General features: G+C 36.4%; 1 protein-coding gene across 3 annotated transcripts in view; it reads left to right on the forward strand.

Annotated features, from left to right (window-relative positions):
• Window positions 1–25,611, forward strand: part of ARHGAP24 (Rho GTPase activating protein 24) — a 422,684-nt gene that overhangs the window by 336,198 nt on the left and 60,875 nt on the right. For 2 of the 3 annotated variants that reach the window (XM_030846995.3, XM_030846996.3), the window contains one exon: window positions 14,590–14,712. In XM_030846995.3, the coding sequence (XP_030702855.1) occupies window positions 14,590–14,712 (123 nt within the window). Of the gene's footprint in view, window positions 1–14,589; window positions 14,713–21,659; window positions 21,784–25,611 lie in introns of those variants that run through there. The other variant, XM_030846999.3, reaches the window with a different exon arrangement.

Genomic DNA, 25,611 nt, shown 5'->3' on the forward strand with positions numbered 1-25,611 from the left:
ATCCCAGAGATACATACAAAATGCTATGGAAGTCAGGGAGGGAGGGACCAATTTTACTTGGAAAGTCAGCAGGGTTTCTCCCTGGGGTAAGATCTCTAAAGGTTCTAATGAAGAAAGGAGGAAGGAAATGCTGTACAGAGAGCACAAGGTGATTCCTGAAAGAGCAAACAGCATAGAGCAAGCATATTCTGAAGAAACCAATAATAATGGGAAAAGAAAATTGGCCTTTGGGGTCAAATTGAAACCTGTTCAAACCCCAACTCTTCCATTTATTAGCTATGTGATATTGGGAAATGAACAAAACCTCTCTGATGCTCAGTTTTATCATCTGTAAAACAGGCACAGTAATTCTTATCTCACAGGTTACTTTTACTGATTAAATGAGACAATGTATAAAAAACCAATAATTATGTCCAGTTGTTACGAGTACTCTCTTTAGACACATACTATTATTTCCAAATTCTTATTTTAGATTACAAAATAATAACCTGTTATTAGGCTGAGAAACTATAGATTAAAAGGCAAACAATCAGATAAACAACAAGAATTTACTGTATAGCACAGAGAACTATATTCAATATCTTATAATTATAATGGAAAAGAATCAGAAGCTGTACACCTGAAACTAACACAATATTGTACATCAAGCAGTTCAATTTTTTTATTTATTTTTTGTGGTACGCGGGCCTCTCACTGTTGTGGCCTCTCCCGTTGCAGAGCACAGGCTCCGGACGCGCAGGCTCAGCGGCCATGGCTCATGGGCCCAGCCGCTCCGCGGCATGTGGGATCTTCCCGGACCGGGGCACGAACCCATGTCCCCTGCATCGGCAGGCGGACTCTCAACTACTGCGCCACCAGGGAAGCCCCAGTTCAATATTTTTAAAAGGGCAAACAAACAAATCATCAACAAATTAAGTTTCTAACTTGGATTCATATGGTAACTTTTGTCTTGGGTGGTGGATCACTTGTAATAGTCGGTAAGCAATCCCACTATTTCCCATTTATGGTTGTTTTGTGCTGGCATCTAGTTTTGGTACTGAATGATTTCCCTGTTTTTGCTCACTTCTTTCTTTTTAATATGTTGTAAACTGTCATGAGGTCTTCCTCATGGGTTTCAATATGCTTGAGGTCAAACTTGTATGCATATTAAAGAGCAATAAATAATAATGTTCAGTGAATGGAGTCATATAATCCTTTAATCCTCTATTAAGTTATTCAAGAAAGATCTTTCAACAGCTATCACAGCTAGTTCAGGCTTGCTTTCTTCACATCTTCTGAAAAGGGTCAGGTTTTTCCATTATCTAAAATATTGAGTTTGCTAACTCTGAGATGTTTTTGGACTCTACTGAAGAGAAACACAGTGACCTTGATTTAATCTTGCTTTCTACTATAAAACATTCTTCTTCAGTAAATAACTGACTTTATATCCCTTTTCTTTTTATCTCTTGATGTATATATATAAACATATGTGTGTCAATCCATTCATTTTATGCCCTTGCCCCCATGTCCCACCCGCCACATAAAAGATCAGGAAAGATAGCATACATATATCTACTACCTCTTTGGTGACTTTCTTACATTATATTTGAAAAAGTATTCTATTGTTTCTCATTGGGTTTTTTTGTTTTTTCTTTTTTAGGAATCTTGCCTCTAGCTTAACAATATGTCCGTTGATCTGCCAATCTGTATTCAGAGTTTAGTCAGATTTAGATTGGTAGTTATATATGAATTAGACTACATGCCCCCAAACAGCAAGTGGTTTACTGACTTCTAATGCTACTGCAGACACCCGTGGGTATTCATTAAATGTTAATTAATAACGGTATGTTGAGTTGAATTGACTTGTGGATTCTGGCTGATTGCTCTTCAATTTAAAATTATGAGATGCACAGCATCAATCTATCAGCAGGCAGGATCAAATTTGGATTTATTGCATGTGTCTAGAAAATTGTAGAGCTTTAGGAATTCAAAGAAGTAGATATTTGTACTAGATATGAAAGATAATACATAACAGAAAAACAGAAACAATGTGAAAGGTCTGAGAGCATTTTCTAGGGGCTTTTCCTTGCCTCTGTTACTCTTTAAGTTCTCATTTGGAGTTATCCAAATTCATATAAAAGCTGGGTGGCTTTTTAAATTATAACATTTTTGTGGATAAGTGGATAAATATGAGAACTTGAAACATTGTTGTTGTCCTGAGTGGACATTATACTTCTCTTTGCTAAGGACAATAACTATTTTATAAGGTTTTGGAAGTAGTTGCAGATTATTTTGAGAAGTAGGAAGGAATTCTTGAAATATTCTGAGTTTTTTTTAGCTTTATTATGGTTCTCTTAGTATGGTTCTCATTTGTTTTAAGTGATTTTTAGACATGACTCCATATTTACGTTTTCTGCCTGCAAATGGTTATGGAGAGTCATAGTTTTAAGGCAGAATTTCAGATTTTCATCTACTTGCTTACTTAATATTACCTAAAATTATAAAATTAACTTTTTAAAAAGCCCAAGAAAAATCTTTCTATAATAATTCTGATATAATTAGCCAGATTGAATCCAATTTGGAGTAAAAAGAAAGAAGTTTAGTCTTTTAGTAAGATGGATTTGATATATTTCTGAGCATTAAAATTAATTTGTGTCCATCAAGGATTTTTTAAAAAATTGTTTAAGAGGGGTGCCTTTTGTCAGGCAAACATTCCTCAATACTACTTGTATTTAAATTAATATTCCATTAATTAAAGATGTAGAACCCTAGAGTTTTCTGAGCCTTCAATCATAGTTCCAGTTTTTCTTATTTTACATATAAATCTAGTAAATTGTATGTTATGATTTAAATATAACTTTTATTTGTTTTTGGTTAAAGCTCAATAAACATGAATTTGACAAACTAGATTTCTCTAAATATTTAAACACTGTCTATACACTAATTGAAATCACTGAATCATTTTAAACCATACAGTATATTTAATTCTCATAAGTATTTCTGACACCTTCCAAGGCAGACATAGAGATCTACCAATATCTTTCCAAGTAGGTAATGAATACTTGCCAACCTATTATGTTCAAGCATTTAGATTCCATAAATATTTTTCTTTCAAAAATTCAAATATTCACTTGTATTAGTTGAATTCTGCCAACACATATGCTACTTGGTTTTAAACCATCTCTTCATCAACTGATTTACTTTGAAGTGATCCTACACCTTCCTTTAATAATAAAATTTCCTATCTGACTTATTAATCCTGAGTGTATGGTCATTATATTGATGGTATTGAAAACTGATGGTTTAACCTATCATAAGTAGTGAAAATTTTTAATTCCAGAGACTTTGAAAGGAAATTCAGCTTTTTGAAATGTGTGAGACTGAATTAAGAAGTCTTGCCTACAAGGAGTCATGTTTTAAGGAATACATCAAATGATCTATAACCAACCTCAGTGCAGTTATGTATGTGTATCATATGTGTTTATTTTAAAAGAAATCATCCTAAAATGTGTTCATATCACCAATATGAGAACTAAAAAGAGAAAATCTGTGTTTTGTAGCCCTTCTAGCACTGTTAACCATTCTAAATTTGGATTAAGAAGTAGATATGGAATAGTATTCTTTATAGGAACTTCTATGTCTGTAGTCAATTTGGGAGCAACATGTGCCCTTCTGAGCCTACTCTTTCTGTAGGGTCTTGGAATTATATGTAATGAAAATGGGACAATTACGTGACACTCCTAACCCCAGACATAGGGTCAGGAATTAACTGATTGAACATAGAGACTCTTTTCAACGTTCATTGTGGAAACAGGTTACACTTAAGGAAATCATAGAGTTAACATGTAATATATTTCTATCAAGCAAGTTAGGAAAATATTCGCAAGTATCCTTATCAGTGGAAGTGATAATAGTTCTGAAATACCAATGATCTTGTCAGTTTAGGTTTTTGACACATTATATAAATGTGTGCTCTGTGAAGTAGTGTGCCTTTACCTGAAAGGCTATGTTCAAATTCCAGATCCTTAAGACAAATTTTACACCTTACCCTCCCAAACATATATACATGAAAGCTCATGAAACTCAGAAAATTCATAAACTATGGGAGACAAAGCATAGTGTACAGTTGAGCTGTTCTGATTGCAAAGTAATTTTAGCTGCTTAAAAGAACAGAATTTAAACCTAAATCAAAGAGTTACTCTTAATTTTATACTATCACAATGATTACTAGTTGCCATTTGTTGAGAGGAATAATTTAATTTTGAGCTATGTATCATAGCATTTTATTTTAAAATATCAATTCTTTTTATATACCAAAACACATTTTATGTAACTGCTGCTATGTAAAATTGGCTAATTAGCATCTGTGGCAGTTAAAACTAATAAGGTATAAAGAAAATTGTCCAAATTAAGTTGCCAGAAATTTCCTATTGAGCAAATAACTAAAAATTGTGTTCAAATAAAAATAGTAAAATTTAACTTTAAAAAATGATTTATCAATTTAACCTTAGTCCCTCCTTACGTTGCCCCCAGGCAGAGCTGTGAAGAAACAGCTGCTCTATATGAATTCTTTTTCTTTCAATGATTCTCTTCTAGATGTTCTATATATTTTGAAAGTAATAAAATTTGAGGGGAAATCAATTATATTAATTGTCAGACCTTATTAAAGATCCTAAGGAGAGTGAGAAATTTTGAGCACAGCTTTAAAGAAATATGGATGAGTCTTTAAACCTCTTCTCTGATACATCATCAATTTTTCCCTCTCCAGTGAATAATTCCCATAAGAATATAACATTTTGTAATGTTTCTCATCTGAAATCCCTTTGTCCTCACAACTCCCCTACCCACCCATCACTGCCCCTATTTCTCTGCTCCTCAATACATTAAAGTGCCTAGAAGACTTGTTTATACTGGCTGTTTCTGCTTTCTCTCTTCCATAATCTTTTTATTTTTATTTTATATTGGAGTATAGTTGATTAACAATGTTTTATTAGTTTCAGGTGTACAGCAGAGTGATTTAGTTATACATATACATGTATCTATTCTTTTTCAGATTCTTTTCCCATTTAGGTTATTACAGAATATTGAGCAGAGTTCCCTGTGCTGCTGTACAGTAGGTCCTTGTTGGTTATCTATTTTATTTTTATTTATTTATTTATTTTTGGCTGCCCTGCGAGGCTTGTGGGATCTTACTTCCCTGACCAGGAATTGAACCCGAGCCCTCGGCAGTGAAAGCATGGAGTCCTAACCACTGGAGAACCAGGGAATTCCCTGGTTATTTATTTTAAATATAGCAGTTTGTACATGTCAATCTCTTCCATAATCTTATGAATACATTCCAATGATAATTTTATTTGTGCTGGCCTGGTTGATCTTTCAAGGTTACCAGTAATATCCATATTGTCTAATCCCTGACCCGTGCTTCCCCTAATTTAGTGGTCTGTACTTAGTTCTCATTTTCTTTAACTCCCTCAACAGCATTTGACTCACTTGATCACTTTCTTTACTCAGCCTCTCTTGTTTCTCTTCCTACCTTCTCAGTCTTCTTTGCTGATTCCTCTTCCTTCTCTCAGTCTCTAAAAGTTGGTGCTCACTTGAACTCCTTTTGCTCTATTCTAGCTATGGTATTCCCTGGGGACCTCATCCAGTTCTATCTTTTTATACTGTCACACTGATGACTTCCAAATCTATATCTAGCTCAAGGATGAGTCCAGACCTTTGTTCTGTTCCCTGCTGTATCCTCAGAACTTGGTAGAGTGACTGGAACAATACAGGTGCTCAATCAATATTTATTGAATAAATGAATGAATGTTCTGCTTTGCCTCCCAGGGTTATTGTAGAAACCAAATAAATCAAGAGACATGAAAGTAATTCACCCTGCAATTGTCAACTGATATTATTATTCATCTTGAAGTTTTGCACTATTCAAAAATGATTTATCATTTTGAATGAGAGGATTTAATCTAGATCTTCTAGATTAAATTAAATTAAATTAAATTAAAAGATCTTCTAGATTAGATCCTCTAGATCTAATCTAGATCTTCAAAAATGGCATGTCTCCTCAAATTCAATGTTCTGTTTCATTCGTCAAACTCTGAGCACCAAGGAAAGAGGTATAAAGAATCTGTATTCAAGTGTAAAAATAAATGCTCTAATGTTTACTCTGATGAAAGTATGGTGTCTTTAATTCATGAGGCCCACAAATTTGCTAGTCAGTAATCCCAACTTGAATGACATGTCCTTGCAAAACTAGTTGCAGAGTGTTAATCATTTACAATGTAAATAAGCAATTAGATAAGTTATATGATTCATAGCTTTAAAGCTTAATACTTTCTGGTTGAATGGCTGTCAATGAAAGCATAAGACATGGATACAAGCTAATAGGATGAGTATGGTTGAAATACACCAATTCTAAAATTATAGCCTCAGCCTGTTATAGCAAATTCTTCTACAAGAGTATTGATTCTCAAACTTTATGGTGCATTAGAATCTTCTGGCAGGCATCTTAAAGCACAGATTACTGGGTCCCAACATCACAGTTTCTGATTCAGTTGGACTTGGGCCCAAGCATTCGCATTTCTAACAAGTTCTCAGTTGCTTCCCATCTTCTTGGACATAGATGAGTTTCATTACACTTTGAGAAACACTGCAATAAAAGGTTTATTGTTATGTTCACATGGAATATAAAGTTCAGTATAACTCCAAAACATTTCTCCAAAATTTTCCAATATTCCCCAATATTAAAGTAATTGTTTATACTATTAAGGGATCTCCTGATTGAAAAACACTTTCAATTTTAGATTCATTCAAGGCAACAAACTCTCTGCCTTTCTTCTTTAACTGTGAATGGCATTCCATTTGCTACAAGTTGTAGATTATTTCATTAAGACTTGCTTTCATTTGTGACTTCCATCTCTGTCGTCACTGTTGGAGTAACATTGATCTGAATATGCATGTCATTTATTCTAGCTGCCTGTCTTCTATATCAATCAGATAAAATTTTGAATTCATTGGTTTCCCAAAAAAGCCAACCTAAATTAGAAGACTTAATTCTAGATACTCGGGCTCTTTCAAGGAAATGTTCTACTTTAATTTCTCAGAAGTTTTGATCAGAAGAATTTAATTAGATGCTGAGAAGGAAGTAACTAGATTCTGAGCCTCTGACATAATTGAAAGTCAAAATATATTGTTGGATTTAAACAGAGATCCTATTGACTGCTCAGTACAATCTGGGAGACAACTGCCCAAAATGTAATAAATTATATCATTTTTACAGTTAATGTACTCAGCACAAATAGTAGGTTTTTTGATAGAATGAGTCCAAGAAATGTGAAAAATTAGTGGAAATATAAACTGTGCCTATTTAAGGTTTTACATTTTTCATTAATCATTTAAATGTATCACAATTGTACTTTTAAAACATGACCAATATGAAAATCAATATTTACTTGAAAGATAAATTGTTACTTTCCTAAGAAAGGACTTTTCTTAACAAATATAGTCAGAATATACATATTTCCAAAAGTAAACTACTTTCCTGCATTTTAAAGGATTCAAGTTATAAATATTTAATTTATCCAAATATTTAGGATCAAAATTATTATACATGGCAATAACAACGACAGCAGAGCATTGTATGTCGCAAGCACTATACAAGATATTTTATGGTATTATTCATCAGACTAATGCACAATAATACTGTGAAGCAGGTACTCATCACCCTCAGTTAAAGCTGAGGGATCTCCCAGCTAGTCAATGAGTAATTTGAACTTGAGGAGTCTGCTTTCACTGTCCTAACTCTTAACCATTTTTCAGTACTTCTTTGTAAGCACATATTTGTTTTTGCAATTTGATCCAGGCAGCACTGTTGCTCTAATATTCACATATTTGGACATTTCTTATAGTGAAGTTTGTAGAAAGGCAATCGGAAATAATTTGTATGGTATAGAATTCTTAGGTCAGTGCTTTCTATATCTGTAGTCAAGTACACAGACTCCCAATAAATCATTTCTAAATTTAATTATTAGAAATCTACCATAATTGGGACTTCCCTGGTGGCACAGTGGTTAAGAATCCGCCTGCCAACGCAGGGGACATGGGTTCGATCCCTGGTCCAGGAAGGTCCCACACGCTGTGGAGCAGCTAAGCCTGTGCACCACAACTACTGAGCCCACATGCCCCAGAGCCCACACACCACAACTATTGAGCCCGTGTGCTGCAACTACTGAAGCCCATGTTCCTAGAGCCCATGCTCTGCAACAAGAGAAACCACCACAATGAGAAGCCCATGCACTGCAATGAAGAGTGGCCCCTGCTCACTGCAACTAGAGAAAGCCCACGCACAGCAACAAAGACCCAATGCAGCCAAAAATTAATTAATTAATTAACTAATTAATTTTAAAAAAGGAAAAAGAAATCTACCATAATTAATAAATATCAATCAATCTATAATCAGTTGACAAATGTACATTTATAGTTACTTTTAGCTTAAATATAATGTAGCTATATGTTGTTGGATGATTCCTTCTTAAAAAGAGATTATAACCTAGAAAGGAGTATAGGAAGTATGTAAAACAGTATTATAAAGTATTTATGAAATTAAAATGTAACGTTAATTTTATTATAACGTAAGACAACGTTTAGTAATGTGTTTGTTGTGTACTGACTGCAAACTACAAACAGAATGATGATTACAGCCACTGGCCTTAATTAATTCTCATTTTCTGGTTTAAGGGTTTTAAAATTTTCAAAATCTCATTAAAGATTAATGCAAATTTTCTGTTGACAAAATGCATTGAAATTTTGCCATTCTGATATTTTGAAATTAACCTTTGAGGAAGAAATACTTGGAAAAAATTTGATTAGCAGAGCATCCCCAAACCCTTAATTTTCAGAGAACAATATCTCTATAATGCATGAGACAATATGAAAAAATTAAATATGATGTTGAATGTGAGGCCAATTTGTTCTCTGGCTTTATTTTGTAAATTATATGCTGTTTTATTATTGTTGTTGTTTACTAAGAGGTGATAGCATCCATAGAAACCTACAGTTTTTTTGCTTGTACTTCACATAACACTGGTTGTTTTCCAAGTATCATTCTCCATAAAAGGGAAAAAATGTTTTTCTATCTCAGTAATTTTCTACAGATATGCTTCAGAATTTACTTTATATCTTGCAATTTATCATTAGAGCTCTACTAGTAATGAAGACTCAAACTGTTTTGAAGGAAATAATGCTTAAAAAATTAAGACCTTGCAATGGTATGAGTAAAAATTGATAACCCTACTTAGAACATTTAAATATTTTTCTGTAAGCTCTAATTAAATGGGTAGTACACTAGGGTTAGTTTTGACCTGATTTGTAATTGGAAATAAGGAAATGTTTTGCCCTTGAAATTATTAACAGTATCAGAGGTGTTCACTGAAATATCCTCAGGTCTGTACCATGAATTTTGCTTGGAAACTGAACCTAAATTTCGGTGACCACAGTTTTCCTTGAGCAACTTGTTTTAAAGTTTAAGCACAAACAAGTAATTCACTGTATAGCTTTAAAATATGATACACATCTTTATATGATACACATATAATACTTCACTTCTGATTAATTGTTTTGCTTTATAGTTCATAATTTTGACAATTTACAATTATTTTTTTCCAAAGAAAAAAATCTACTTAAGTAACTATTTTCAGAAATTTCCACACAAGAAATTCAGTAAAATATTTTAAAAAATATATTCGTTAAGAAAAATTGCAGTCTATTTCACTGAGAAAGTCCTAGTTATGTGACGTAGTCTGTACTTTGAGCAACGCTGGTCTCCTGTCCCAAATCTTCCCTTGGGAATGTACTCAGAGATGTATTTGGGGAAAGAAGGAGAAGAGGTTGTAGGCAAATTACTGAGAATTCAAAACCAAACAATTTTAAGCAACACTGAGTGGAGTTAGCAATAATTGTCTTCCAGCTCACCTTGGCTTTTTATTGATTAGTGCTTTCATGACCATACAGTTCTTATCATTTGTTCTTTTCAATAATTTTTTTTTTGCTGATAAAATAACACATGTTAGAACATCTGGAATAATGCATGCATTATAAAACAACACTTGGTTGAACATCTGGAAAATACAGAAAAGTACCAAAGGAGAGCAAAATAATTTCCAATCCTAGCATTCATAGTAATCATTGTTAAAATTATTGTGTTTTTCAACCTAGTATCTTATTTATCTGACTTTTTACCTGTATGAAAATAGAGATACCATATATGTTAAATTTGTATATTTCCTTGTGTATAATAAAAGCTCATATTAATAAATATTCTTCAAAATCCTATTGTAGTGATTGCATCATAAGGAATGTTATCCATACTCCTATAAGCAATGAGCATGTATATCTTAGCATACCATTGCCAATATTTTTCCTAAATATTTAAAAATCTTTGCAAAGCTTTTCATCAAAAATATGATTATCTTTTAATTATTATTTTGTAATTATAAGAGGAGTTGAAATTTTCATATGCTAAATATTTGTATTTCTTTTTTGAATTAACTGTGCATCTACTTTAATGTAGATTTCTTTAACCTATTCTTAAATTTTACATTAAGCTTTTTCTTAATCTATTAAATTCACTAGGCTTTTCTTTTTTTTTTTTTTTTTTTTTTTTGTTTCTTAGAAATTTTTATTCAACGTGTTGACTCATCATAGTGAAACAATGCTTCGGCTTTGGGTAGCCTTTTTGCCAGGGTTATAACCTGCCCCTCTGTTACTTTATGTGAAGTTTCTTAAAACTTTGAAATAGCTGCCAGATTTTCAAAATGGGGACATTTTGCATAAATCTAGACTTCCAGGTTCTCTTGAGAGATTGGAAGGTCTGGCACACTGGGCTCTTATTTCCTCATAGCAGCTGTCTTTTGGTGGTAAGTACGGCTAGTCCACCATCCTCTCCTGGCCACCTTCATGGATTTATCAGTTTGAGCTCAGTGGAGATTTTGGTCCACATTCTTGAAGTTCCTGATTTTTCTTGGTAACTTGACCTTGTCTTCCTCTTTATCTCATGGAAAAATGAGGTGTTCCATCTCATCAAGGCCAAACCCATTTGCTGTGCTCTCTATATCATCCCTTGATATACAAACATTAAAAATAAGACCATCCACCAACCCACTAGGCTTTTCTTAATCTACTTTTTAATTTTTGCAAAAGTTAATCATGCCAGGTATTTTATTTCAGAGAATTTATTTCTGGGAAGGCAAAAATTCATATCAAATGCAAATATATAGAAGATTCCAATGAAATGTACACATACTTTCAATTACATATAAACAAATAAGATTGAATGATGTGACCTACTTGGTTAACTTAAAATCACAGACGCTTGAAGTGTTAACCCTAGCACCAAAGCATTGCTACCAACCTGAGCTAACATCTAGAAGGTGTATACAATTTACTGATACATTGTGTCTTTTAAAATGTGTGCAAATCCACCATCATCTAGAGTAGTATTAAAAAATAAAAATAACACTGCATAGATATTTATGTTCAAGCAGAAATTAAGAGTGGAAAATGTATACTGGTAATAATATATACATACTTATATACACATATATATAGATTGAAGATGACTATGATACTTTCACTCCAGTCATAATTACATCTTAAGGTTGCTTTTTAAAATTTCACCTTTGGAAAGAATTTTAGATTCACAAATAGGTAAATCGAACATTAAGCCCCGTAAAGGATTAACAAACAGAGTGAAACTTGATCCATGTGGCTGAAAGTCAATATTGAGTTTATTCATTTATCAAATTATACATTTAATAAATTGTTTTGGAGCCCCTTCAATTGCAAGGCTCAATACCAGACTCTCAGAACTGAAGGATTATGAATTAGAACAAATGGCTTCTCCAGTTAGAAATCATGTAACCTTAGTACGGAGAATTTAGTTTATATCTATATAAATGTCTCCAATTGTTTTAATCACATTCTTAGCAATGAGTCTATTATTTCCACTGAGACTCATAGAAAAAAGTTTTTCTAAATCTTCTCCCTGTCTTTTGCTAATTCACTGAGGAATCAAGATCTATATCCATGGATGAAATTCACAGATGAGAATTTCATATCTGTGATTGGCAGTCGAAGTGAGATTCAGGGGTCAGACACACAGCATCATTGGCAGAGATAGGGAATCAAATGAAAAGTCAGGGGATAATGGCCAGTTGTGCTTATAATTCTCTTTTTTCCCTGCTTTCAGGCAGAAACACACTCCAGTGGCTGTCACTCACTCTCATTACTAGGACTGTTTCTGCTGGGGCTGGGAGTGACACAGCAGGGTATAACTGTCTGAATTGCTAAGCATCCTCCAGGCAAAGACAATAATTAAAATATTCTGATCTCAAAATGGTAATTTTTTACAGGTGAATCAGAAAACAGAATAAATTTTAGTACTGTGCCACGCCAAGCAAAGCATCTTTTTCTTTTGTCATTTATTTATTTCTGCGACTTATATGTCATACAGCCATGCATATGCATGTTAATGTGTGGCAAATTTTCCTACATGCACAGTATACAACTTTAATGTGCATTGTTATATATCAAAGAAAGACAGCCTTCTATAAAAACTCCTGTATATGTGTATTATTGACTAATTGTTCCCAAGCACTCACTAGCATACTACACTAATTGTATGTCTCTGAGGTCAAATTAAATATAATATGTCCTTTTTGCATTTGTAGATATGGGAGGCAGTTAAATGAGACTGAATTAATATTTACAGAATTTCTCTTTTAGCCTAACATAGTGCTAGTATATTAACTTCATTTCATTTAATTCTCACAAAAATTTACTAGATAGGGATTATTATTTCTAAAGCATGACTAAAGATACTGAGTTTCCAGAAGTTATGTGCTTTCCCAGAAGTTAAACAGCTAATATAATATAGAATTGCGATTTCAGAAGGGTTTTCTCTGATTTCCTGAGCCTATGCTTTTTCAGACATAAATTGCTTAAAGTGATGATTGACCTAGGCTAGACCTAGAGGTGTAAGAAAGTCATTGTTTCCCAAATAGTGATATGTTCTCTTTAAAGTGAGAAGGCTCATCTTGTTTATTCAAGAGATCTGTAAACATTAGGGAACTGATTTGATGGCATCCCTCACCCATGCCACCCCCAAATTCAGTTGTATTGAAATGTAAAACACCAATGCTGGCTATTCAGCTGGTTGGCTTAAAGTTATTTCACTTCTCTGACCTTGCACCTGTTCTGTTAATTTGCATCAATGCTAGAAGAGTTGTATTTCTCAACCTAGGACATTTGTATAAAATTCAGAGATCACAAACTCAAATGCCTAGAGTTTTCAGAGCTTTGTGAATGAGATTGGATGTGAAAGAATAGGAAGTGCGGGGCCTGTTGGAGGCTGCAGGCTCCTCACAAAGGAGATTGTTTTTGAGCCCCTTCAGTTGCAACATGCGGTACCTGGCTCTCAGAACTGAAGGGCTGTGAATTAGAACAGTTGGCATCTGTTCTGCTCCACTTAAAAACAAACAATGACAATGTCTTAAACAAACAAAACACTTCGGTATGAATTAGTCCAACCCAAGGCTGCAAGTTTACAGCACTTAGTGAAAATTAAATCGTTCATAGATTATTTGAGCACCTTAGCAGTCAGTATAATGCTGAAATATTATCAGAATTCAGTTAAATAATACTTAATGGTCCATTTTCTTAATTATTCCTTCTGTGAACCACACTAGTTTTTTCAAAGAGAATGAAGCAGTGCAGTCACCGATACTTGTTTTCAGAAATGCTCCTTTAAGCATAAAAATGCTTTATAGATCTCCAGCATTTCAAAGTTGATTTTAGAGATTATAAAGGTTTTAAAGTGTATGAGTTGTTTTCGACCAGTGAGGGGGTGGGGAGCGGGGCTGGTAAGAGAAACCAGCAAGCAAGGAGGTACTGCTGGGGTTTCCTAAAGCTAACCCTTAGGTGGCAGGGCCATCTGGGGTGTTAATTTGGCCGTTGAGACTGGCCAGGCTTGTGTCTTCTTCTGTGTGTCCCCCTGAAGGTATGATTTGGGGTAAGAGGCTCCCCTTCCAGGACAGAGCACAGAGGAGGACCTCTGGGGCAGATTCTCACATGTGGCTCTTTTCCCTTTCCTGGGACTCGTACTCAACCATGATGCGCCCGGTGGCCTCACTGTGTGCCCTGAGCAGACTCAGACTGTTCTGCGCTTGCTTGGAATGAAAACTCAGGCTCTGCGGACCATTTCTCCATCTTTCATTTTGCTTTTGCTATTTTTCCCTATTCAGCAGTACGGTGTGAATAGATTGGATTATGAGTTAATACAGGCCTATGGGTTGTTGCTAGGACAAAAAGCTAGGCTTTGTTTGGGGAATGACATTTGTTTGCTGGCTTTCTCTTGGAAACATAAGAGCCTTTCCCTTCTAAGCAGATTTTTTTTTTTCCCATGATGAAACCATGGTAAATATTTCTGATTCATTGGGTAGAACCTAGTGCTAGCTGCATTAGGTACAGTTTATGTTTCAGGGATTCACTAGGAGGCTGCTGATGGGGAATCTTCGGCTGAGCACATACTCATGTGTTAATGTTCCTGTCTTCTTACAGGAGGTGATCGAGATCGGATGACAGCAAATCATGAGAGCTACCTCCTTATGGCGAGCACCCAGAATGATATGGAAGACTGGGTCAAGTCCATCCGCCGAGTCATATGGGGACCATTTGGAGGAGGTGAGTGTATTTTAAAATCATGGAAAAACAGAAAGGTAGGCCAAAACTGTTCATCCTTTCCCCCAGCCCGTGTCACTATCAGCACCTACTTTCAAATGGATGAATGTTAAAATAAATAGTAAACTACTAATTTATTTGTAGTCACATATCTAAGTAACTCCTAGAAGTTCAGTTTAGATCAAATATCATTAATAACCAACCTTCTTCCACGAATATTTTGAATTATAAAAAGGGATAATATTTTTCTTTTATCTTGGATGTTCCATTTTACTAATAATACATAGTTATGAGCCTCATATCATAAATGTAGATTAGTGAATAACCTGTAGATACAGGGAAAAAAACATTTTGACTATTAGTTTTGGAAGAGATTTCAGCCCCCAGATGCTCAGTGGTATCAAAGAGGAGTGGCAAAGCATTGGATGAAAATATGCTGGTAATCAGAGTGACAAAAAAAAAAAAGCTTTGCAACTTTGCAATCAGGAAAGTATTTGTGGATTTGATAATAAGTTTCTTTTAAAATTGTTAGCTAATACAGTGTAGAGAATATATCATGTGAAGAATAAGCTACATGGTGCTATGAATAGAGCTAAAAGGAGGAAGGAAGGATAAAAGATGTGATCTTTTCTATCAAGTAATATAGAGTGATATAAACAGAAAACATATTTAAAGAAAAATCCAATAAATGGAACCAAATAGATAAGGACCCCAAAATATTCATCTATAACCAACATGTATTTCCAAGAATGTAAAGCCTAGTTATTTTATGTTGATGTAGTTAAAATAAATGATATAAATCAAATTCATATCTATTAAAGCAATTAGAACTTTTATATTTATTTTATATTCTCTTTTGCATATTGTCAGCCCCCGAATTCAGAAGTGAATTTTTTTTCCCTTAACATATCCGATGTTTCTTAAGCTGACTGACCTCTTTACATTTTAGAATAACTTCAAAAGCTTAGTTTAAAAAGTTGAAAAGTTAAGTTAAACTTAAAATAGTAAAGATTCATGGAAGACATGTTGATATTTTACAAGAGTAGTGGCACATGTGTGCAAACTGCCTGTCCTTTAGCAGGATCTCCTCTTGGGGGAGGGGGAGGTTCCTAACCGGGGTGACCATTCATCCCAGTTTGCCTGGTAACAGTGTAGTTTACTACTGTTGTCCCAGGCTAATTGTTGACAGTGCTACCTCTCACTCTCACGGTGTTCTAGTTTGGGTGACAACTTGTATGGTCGCCCTATTCATATACTAAAATGGTTAGTAAGTGACTTCAAAATGTTTGAAGAGGCCGGTGGGTGAGATCCCATCCCAGTGCCTTAGCAGAGGGGTCTTCATCATGACTATTCATGAGAGATACATACTCAGCTGCGAGAGGTCTTCTGCTACCCTCAGGGTCAAGGATTTTTGGGGAAGCCTAAGGATATGTCTTTTCAAATTTCCTGTTTCCCCTCCATTATCAGGTTTCTGAGGCTCCTGAGTTCAGGAAGATTCTTAATATCTGCTGAAAGTGGTACTTTTGTTGAAGGATTATTTCTATCAAGGATTATTTTCTCCCATTCCTCCTCTTCCATCTGTCCTTTTCTCAAGAAAAATTAATGAGATCCAGTTTACTTCACCAAATCAGTGGCCACAGGAGGTCCTATCAGCACAGGAGTATCACAGGTGATCCTAGTGGGATCTATGTGTTAACCTTCAAATTTATGAACCTGGAAGGAATACTCTAGTAGCTGATTGGTTTGTATACTTTATCCTGCAGAATGTGCTTCAGGGATTTTGCAAATGCTGATTCAAATTTACTTTTAAAGAGATATATTTTAGCATAGAGCACTTACAACAGAAACAATACCCTGAAGAATAAATCTTCTCCTGCCCTCTTTGCTTTAATTGAAGAGTGTTAATGAGATTGTAAGGCAAGCTCTTAAAGTACTCATTCAATTTGCAAGAAATCTTTTGTAATTCATCTGATATCGGAATTTCCTAAAGTTGTTAGAGAATACACAACCAAACCGAATGCTGACCCTGATAGAAAATTGCAAACGTCACCCATAATCTCATGTTTCAAATGTTTGTATTAATATAGCCCCTCTATACTTACTGATTGAATTTTAAAGAAATGTTACAAATTTGAGTTGTAAACAATAAATTTATATGACTGAGAAACATTTTATTTATGTATTGGGGTTCCACTTAATATTTCATTAAAAATAAGTTTTTCACCAATTAAGAATATTTTACTTTATTTTTATTTATTTATTTTTTAACATCTTTATTGGAGTATCATTGCTTTACAATGGTGTGTTAGTTTCTGCTGTATAACAAAGTGAATCAGCTATACATATACATATATCCCCATATCTCCTCCCTCTTGCGTCTCCCTCCCTCCCACCCTCCCTATCCCACCCCTCTAGGTGGGCACAAAGCACTGAGCTGATCTCCCTGTGCTATGCGGCTGCTTCCCACTAGCTATTGATTTTACATTTGGTAGTGTATATATGTCCATGCCATTCTTTCACTTTGTCCCAGCTTACCCTTCCCCCTCCCCAAGAATATTTTAAAACCACTCAGTTAGTTCAGCCTCACATTTTGTAGATTAGGTCATTAAGACCCAGAGAGAATGAATGACTTGCCAAGTGTCATACTGTGAGTAACATAAGTAGGAAGAAAACTCGTGTGTTTTCACTATGAGCTTCTTCCTGCTTTATTGTACAATAGCTGATCTATTACTTCTACTATGGTAGTGAAAAACCCACAATTACAAGTCCGTGCTTTATTGATAGTATATTCTTCAGTATATGAAAAACAAAAGTGTTTAAAAGTTGACAAGTAGGATGAATATAGTTGAGTTCTTCAAAAATATCTGAATTAATACCATCAAGAAAGTGAAAAGACAACCCATTGAATGGGAGGAAAGTATGTCCAGATCATATGTCTGATTTTGGACTTCTACCCATAATATGTAAAGAACTAACAACTCAAAAATAAAGACAAATCAAAATTTTGACCCAATTAGAATCAATTTAAAAATGGGCAAAGAATCTGAATAAACATTTCTGTAAGGAAAATATACAAATGGCCAATAAGCACATGAAAAGATGCTCAGCATTATTAGCCATCAGGGAAATACAAATCAAAAGCACAGTGAGATACCATTTCTTTCATACACACTAGAATTGCTAGAATCAAACAGTTCCGTAATAACAAGTATTGGCAAGGATGTGGAGAAATTGAACCCCCCCCATATTGGTAATGGGAATTTAAAATGTAGCTGTTTTAGAAAACAGTCTGACAGTTCCTCAGATGATTAAACATACAGCTACCATATGACCCAACATTTGCACTTTTAGGTATATACCCAAGAGAAATGAAAAATGTATGTCCACACAGAAACTTGCACATCAATATTTATAGCAGCATTATTCCTAAATGCCAATAAGTAGAAACACCCAAATGTCCATCAATGGACAAATAGATACACAGAAAGTGGTATAGTCATACAATGGATTGTTCAGCCATAAAAAGAATGAGGTATTGATGCATGCTACAACGTGAATGAACGTTGAAAACATTGTGCTAGATGGAAGAAGCCAGTCAGAAAAGACTATATATATATATATATATATATATATATATATATATATATATATAGTTCTATTTATAAGAAAGTACAGAACAGAGAAATCCAGAGACAGAAAGTAGATTTGTGATTGCTTAGGACTGGGATGGGAAAATAAGGAGTTTGCAGTGGGTTGGTAGCCAAAACATATGAGATCTTTTTTTAGGTGATAAAATGTTCTAAAATTAACTGTGATGATCATTGCATATATCTGAGTATATTAAAAACTATTGAATTGTACACTTTAAACAGGAGAATTCTATGATATGTGAATTATATCTCAGTAAAGCTGCTAAAAAACTCCTGAATTGTCATAATTGCTTTTCATTAGAGAATACATTTCCCCTTCCTATCTTAGTCATAGAATCCAAGACAGTTAATCCTAAATAAAAACCTATTGGCTTCCAACCTCCTTCCCACTGCTCAAAGATTGTTGTGGTTGTTGATTAAATGGCATCTGTAAAGACATTTGGAAGGTGACTTTTCATCCTGATTTGTCAAGCTCTGTATACCACCTCCGGATACATTTTAAATGTGTTTATTGTAGAGAGGGCATTTCATTGTCTATATTGCAGTTCTACAACCTGTGTTTCTAAATAGTTAAAGTTTTTCATGAGGCACTGAAGCTTATTCAGGTTGTTTATACATGTAAGATATTCCCTCTTTACCATTTCAATATTAGACATTTGATTAAAACATAGGTGACACCTGAGGAATTTGCTTAGTTTTTCAATATTTAGAAATTAAAAACTGTTAAGTGAAATCATAAAATATAGGACTTTGATATTTCTTTTTATGAAAAAAACCAAAGTTACTACAAATACTCAGATGAAGGAGGGGAACCAGGGAAATGCAAAATGTAGACACCCTCTCTTAACAACCAAGCCTGATAACTTAGTTCAGTATTGAATCTAGATACCTCAACTTTCATTTATCTGATTAACCCCCCTGTAAACAGATGCTTCCCTATTAATGATGCTGAGAAGCACATGGTTTCTGCTTAAAAGTCCAATCCAGAAGTTGAGATGTCAAAACATGTATTTAACTTTGGAAACGTTTAGGGTTCTGTTTTTGTTTGTTTGGGTTATTCTTGTCTTTTTCACTGGGCTTCTGTTGGATTGTTTTTGAGGCAATGTATATGGAAGTACCCAGCCCAGGATCTGGGGAGGGTGAAAATTCATTAATTGTTCATTAGATCTGAGGGCATAGCCTAACTTTAGCTGCTAACAAAATCAGGTCCTTCCTGTATATTTCTGTCTCCTTATGAAAAGAGTTGAGTCAGAGACTTACCAAGGCAGTAAAAATACTGAATGTGAATAATCCTCATGATGAGTAATTAGCACATGGGCAAGCAGTGGTTAATTAAGAAGCTGTGTGGTCTTGCCTCTGACACAGACCACTGTGTGATCTGTGGTAAGTGATATTACCCCCTCACCTTTAGGTTCCTCACTTGTGAAATAACGTTGGACAAAACTCTTTTAACTAAGATTCATTCCAGCTCCAAAGTCCTGCGATCACATGTGTTCCCTCCATACCAATGCTCAGAGAAGTGATGTTTTCAGTGGGCCAAGGTGCCTCTTGTCCAGCGCTGCCACTGTCTCGGTGGGACTGAGTTATACTTCACAGTTCCTTATTTTCCTAGCAGCCTGCTGTGACACAGAAATCAAAAACAATGGTCGAACCATGGGGCAGAAATAATAATGATTCCCTCAGTGACAAAATTTTACCTATCTGGGCATGCTAGTCAGAGTAATGATGTTTCTAAAGGGAGTATCTTTTTAATACTCTTCACAGCTTTTTTTAATGCTCCTGCTAAATAGCTAGGAAGGTACCCAGAGGCCTTAGGGGTCAGTTGGGGTTAAAGCACTAGCATTCCAAATGTGCTCATGGAACAGCCAGGTGGATGAATGATTAACCCAGTGAGTAAATTGTTCAGTGACTGGGACCAAGGGTGTTGGTAGACATAGGGGCTGGGGTGCAGCGGGTGCATGCACGATCAGGGGAGAAGATGAAAGCAGGATTGGTTCGAAAACCATAGCCAGACAAATACATATGTATAAAAACGTATAAACACACACACATATGAGTTAACTTGTTTTGTGGTTATACCTGCAGAATCTTTGCTGCTAAATTTAAACAGTTTTCTATTTCACACACATATATTTTAACGATATGCACATTTACATCAGCACTCACAAATAGATTCAGTTGCAAAGTATCTGAAAAAAAAATCTTGTATAGGAAGAGAATAAATGCAGAAAGGAAGGGGCAAAAAGTTGACCCCCTCGGGGCTGGTTTGGGGCTGTTTGGTTTCTGGAGGGACTGAGGCAGCCAGCTGTAAAGGTATGTACAAGACCAGAGCCAGCAGGGGAGTCACTGCAAAGGCAAAGGAAGAAACAAGGGGTTCAGGCGGCCGCGGGGCACTCTCCCTGCTCCCCTCACACTGTTGTGACTGCACCTGCTGCATGTGACCGGCGGGCACTGAAGGCAGCCGCAGCCACAGCACGGTGACGAGGCAGCTGCAGCCCTGCCAGCTCCCGCCCAGCTCTCTTTGAGAAAAGGGGAGCAGGAACTGGACTAGCGGGGGAGAAACTCCCTGCAGAGCTGCTTCCTACACGGATCCGAGGAGGAGCCTCTCCCGGAACGGGCACTGGACTGTTCTGACGTGGCGATTCCCTCGGGAGCCCCGGGAGTTTGAAGACCGAAGGGAGAAGCCCGCAGAGAGCATCAAAGGCTGAGGGGTGCTATAAAAGGAACAGGGGAGTTCTTTGAAAAGAATCTGTCATGCACCGAAATGCTTTCTGGAGAAGGTGCCATTATCTGCCTCCCCTTTTGCTCAGATAAAAGGAGCCAGCAAGGACAGTACTGAAATATCCCTCAGGGGCCTTTTGGTCATTGTTCCTCTTTCCCCTGCTCACAGCTATTTGCTGACCTTTCCAGAGAATCTCAGTCCCCCCAGTTCCAGCTGAGAAGACAGTTCTTAATAAAAAAAAAAAAGAAAGAAAGAAAAGTCTGCTGTTGGAATGGGAGGTGCCGCTTGCTTGCTGTGGTTCTTTTTGCTGTGACATTTTGGAATGTCTGCAGAAACAAAAAAAGTAATTAAAAAAACCTCAAAAACTCCCAGGATTAGGCAAGAAAAAAGGAACTTTTTTGCCAAAAAGAAGTAAATGAGAGGTGGTAACTTATCCCTGATTCAGGACCTGGATGATCAAAATCTTCAAGTTCTAGGAAACAGCACTTCAACAAATAAACATGAGAAGGAGTAGCTGTGGGATCCCGATATCACAGAGAGACAGGTTTTAAAGGGAGCCAGAAACGGGTTCAGAATTTGAGGGCTGTATGATGCCTGAAGACAGAAGTACTGGGGGGCGCCCCTCAGGTGCCTTGGCGTCTACTCCTTTCATTCCTAAAACTACATACAGAAGAATTAAACGGTGTTTTAGTTTTCGGAAAGGTAGGTACATAATATGTTCATGTCCTTTTAAAATATCTTTCTGATGCTTTAAGGTCAGTTTACGCTCAGATAAAGTGGGAGTTTGGAAGCCAAGAGCTTAAAACTGTACAAGAATGGTTTATGTGTGGTTTTGCTTGTCTATACTTATTTCTCGAGGTTCCTATTGATCTGTTTATTACTGCCTGTGAATGGGCCAGGTGGGCGGGACTTAAAGAACGGTGGTCCTAAAGGGATCACCTTGACTGCTGGAGAACAAACAAGCTGGCCGGACCATGCCGAGGGGAGGGGCCGAGACTACCTTGGGCTGTTCCCAGACTCAAATCAAGCAGCCATGCTGTTCCCGCCTTGAACTGAGTCCCTCTCAAGTCCCCGTTCAGCGCTCCCATCACATCGGTTTGGTTCTGGCTGCCTGCGCTTGCCTCTCCTCCCCTACTGAGAAAATTGTAATAACCGGATTATCTGTAGTGACCCCTTTTCAGGAGGCTTTGAACCATATTGATTAACACTAATAAGAAATAGGAGTCACCTTGGCTTTCCAAATATATCATAAGGTGGCACTGGAAGAGGGCAAAGATATGAAGGATCAGGAACAAGGGGTGGGAAAATATAAGCTTAGGATCAATAAAAGAAACTAAGTATTTCAGGGCTTCCCTGGTGGCACAGTGGTTGAGAGTCCACCTGCCGATGCAGGGGACACGGGTTCGTGTCCCGGTCTGGGAAGATCCCACCTGCCGCGGAGCGGCTGTGCCCGTGAGCCATGGCCGCTGAGCCTGCGCGTCTGGAGCCTGTGCTCCGCAACGGGAGAGGCCACAGCAGTGAGAGGCCCGCGTACCGCAAAAAAAAAAAAAAAAAGAAACTAAGTATTTCAGTATTGATTTGTGTAGGGGGAGTTAAAGGGTACAACATAGGTAAAATGAAGTATTTCTATAAAATGTTTCTGTATCAACATACTTTAAAATGGCCTTTTGTTTTAAAATGGGAATAATTAAATCAAATGATTATTTAAATTGGAACTAGGTAATTATAATTTTAAAGTCATGTACTGTAACCTAATAATTTAATCAGGAGCTGACTTGAGTCCCATCTAAGGTTGTTCTTTCTCCCTTTTTCCTTTAATTTGCCACCTATTAATCAACATTCTCTATCTAGTAATCAACAAAAAATAGAAGAGAAGAAAAACCGTATATTTAAAGCAAGATATAGTGGGAACTTTTTAAAACTAAACCTTGCTCCTTCTGAGTATTTTCCTTTGAGCAGTTAATATCTGGCTATGATCATTATTATATATTATAAGTAAGGAATTATCATATATTATAAACAAGGAATTCAGGTGTTACTTTATATTCCTCTCTCATCCACAAAGATAATTAAAGAGAGATATGTGTCTCATGTTTTATAGATCTTTAGAGATTTCATGGTTACTGTAAGATTGCATAATTCATAGAGAAATTGGCAATGAGAGAAACTGAAAAAGGCTAGGGATTAATTGCTTAAAGGACATCCCCTCTTCTGGTTCTCCCACCACTCAGCAACTAAATTGGGTTTATCCAAACATGTAGAGAAGGTCTACTTTTCTAGGTTATTACTGCTCATTTGTAACATGAAATGTTCTGGGGACAATTAATTTATCTTCGAAATGCAGAGCAAAGTGTTTTTTACGTTTTCCACCTTCTCTCCTCCCATATTGGAATATAGCATGTCTTCAAAAACCCTGGCTAACACTGCTGTTCGTTATGTCCTCTTCCCTCTCTCCTTAAATATCAATGAGGGAAGGCAGTGCTGCAAAAAAAAAAAAAAAGAAGAAGAAAATTCCCATGGGCTGGCAAATGGCAACCAGAGAGTGGGGAACAGCTTCCATCTATCATCTCCTGTGGGCTATTTTTAAACTATTGTCCTTGCCTCTGCAAAGTCTTAGTAATCTGAAGAATGTTCAGCATTTGAGTCAAGGATTAACAGATTTTTATTTTACAAAGTTGCATTCTGGTTACTGTCAGAACCATAAAGGAGAGGAGGTGCAGGGGGCATTCAGCTGTGTTAAGTTCCCTCTCCCTGCTCAACCACAGTTAGGCAGTGAGGTTCTGGGAAGGAAGGCGCCAGGCTGAGGCTGGGCTGCGAGGCTGTTTCTGTGCCACACTAGCCGTTGTTTTCAGCGGCGGTGTGAAGCCCAGGGTGTTAGATCTTTATTCAAGGTCCTGCACTGAAAAGAATGAACTTTTCTTTCAATCCCGGGTTCCCAAACCATGCTACCTTAAGAAGAGAGTGTCGTTTTGTGCTTTGTTTAATCCCCTGGGTACTCCAGGAGTTCCATAAGTGGACAGGGGTTTCTGAGTTCCTCTCCCAAGCCTGTTGGAGAGCATCCACTGAAGTCCTTTCAATGAAAGCAAAAGGGAGGGTGCAAGAAGCATGGAAAAGCACCAAGAAGTGCAAAATGGTAATGCGTCTGCTTTTCCTGATCCACATTTAAAACATTTTTTACTACTGTTATGGGTCGGCTGACAGAAGAGGCAGCTCAGCACTTCAGAATGGCCCTCAGAATAAAGAGGGGAGCTCAGTTAAAGTTTCCAGAGGCCTGGTGGGATTGCAGCTTGCATGCTGTGCCTGTTGGAACTCACTGCTCTGAGTTCCTTTCTCTTACAGACCTCTTCTGTCCTTTACTGCCCTCTGTTTCTTTGTTTAGCTACTAATAAAGGTCTCTGGACATGTTTTCTCAGTGGTTTTAAAAATCTATGCACTGTGAACCATCTATTAGGCGGGGAGAGTGGTGCTTTGGATTTATGTTCTGGTGAGATAAAGATTACAATGTGTTCTTTACCCTTTGGATTTTGAAACTATATATTTTTTACCTCCATAAGACTATTATGTAATATACAGAGCCTAATCAATCTCTTGATTACTTGGAACACTTTGGGTCCTGATGTCAGTGTTAATTTCTAGTCAGAATGGTCTGGCTGGTTTAAGATTGTTGTGATCACAGAACATACTAAAGTAAAATTTTAAACCCTAACTTTATCTTGTCTTTTTCCTGAGTCGTGCTCTTCTTGGAGATAAAGAATCATTAATTCCCCAGTGCTTTTTTTTTCCCCCTAGACAGTAAATTAGTGGTCATGCCCCATTGCTTCTTCCTTCTTTATATACTTTCACCTCCATTTCTATTTCCATCACCTTAGTTGTCTGTGCCTTTATGGCTTTATGCACACAAGGTACTTTGACCTTAGAAGTGGCTCTTCAAGACAGGATCCATCCTCACCTCTTTTCACCCCCAACATTGTTCACAAATTCCTGCAGCACAGTTCATTTGTAAAGCGTCGTCCAGTTGGTATTCCTGAAACAGTACTAACAAGCAATGTTCCACGGCTTAGTAATTTTTCATGAGTCCCTATTGCTCCCAAGAGGATGTCCCATTTCTTGCAACTGTCAAGGGCTTCTAAATAATTCCAACTATTTCCAATTCCCCAGACTATCCCCTCTTCCTCCCTGAACCCATCTCCTGTAATACCTCTTTGCTCTGTTCAGTGCACTCTCCGCAGTGATGCTCTCTCTCCTCTGCAGTCTGTCCACACTCTACACTGTCTTCAAGTCATTGTTGGCTCTCAATTCTTCATCAAGCCTTCTCTGTTCACCTGTTATACTCTTTACTCTATAGCCCCTATATTTCTTCTATGCTGCCACCTGGTCACCTTATCTTCATAGCTATTTTCAAGTGCTTTTATGCACATTTGTGATAAGAAATATACATTTGTATTTGTTTATTTCTTCTCAAAGTTAAGAATGGCAATAGGTCTATTCAATCCAGGATTCAAGATCTATTGCAGGCTGGTGAAGTATAGT

The sequence above is a fragment of the Globicephala melas genome, chromosome 5 (genome assembly GCF_963455315.2).
Source record: "Globicephala melas chromosome 5, mGloMel1.2, whole genome shotgun sequence".
In the NCBI taxonomy this organism is placed as follows: Eukaryota; Metazoa; Chordata; class Mammalia; order Artiodactyla; family Delphinidae; genus Globicephala; species Globicephala melas.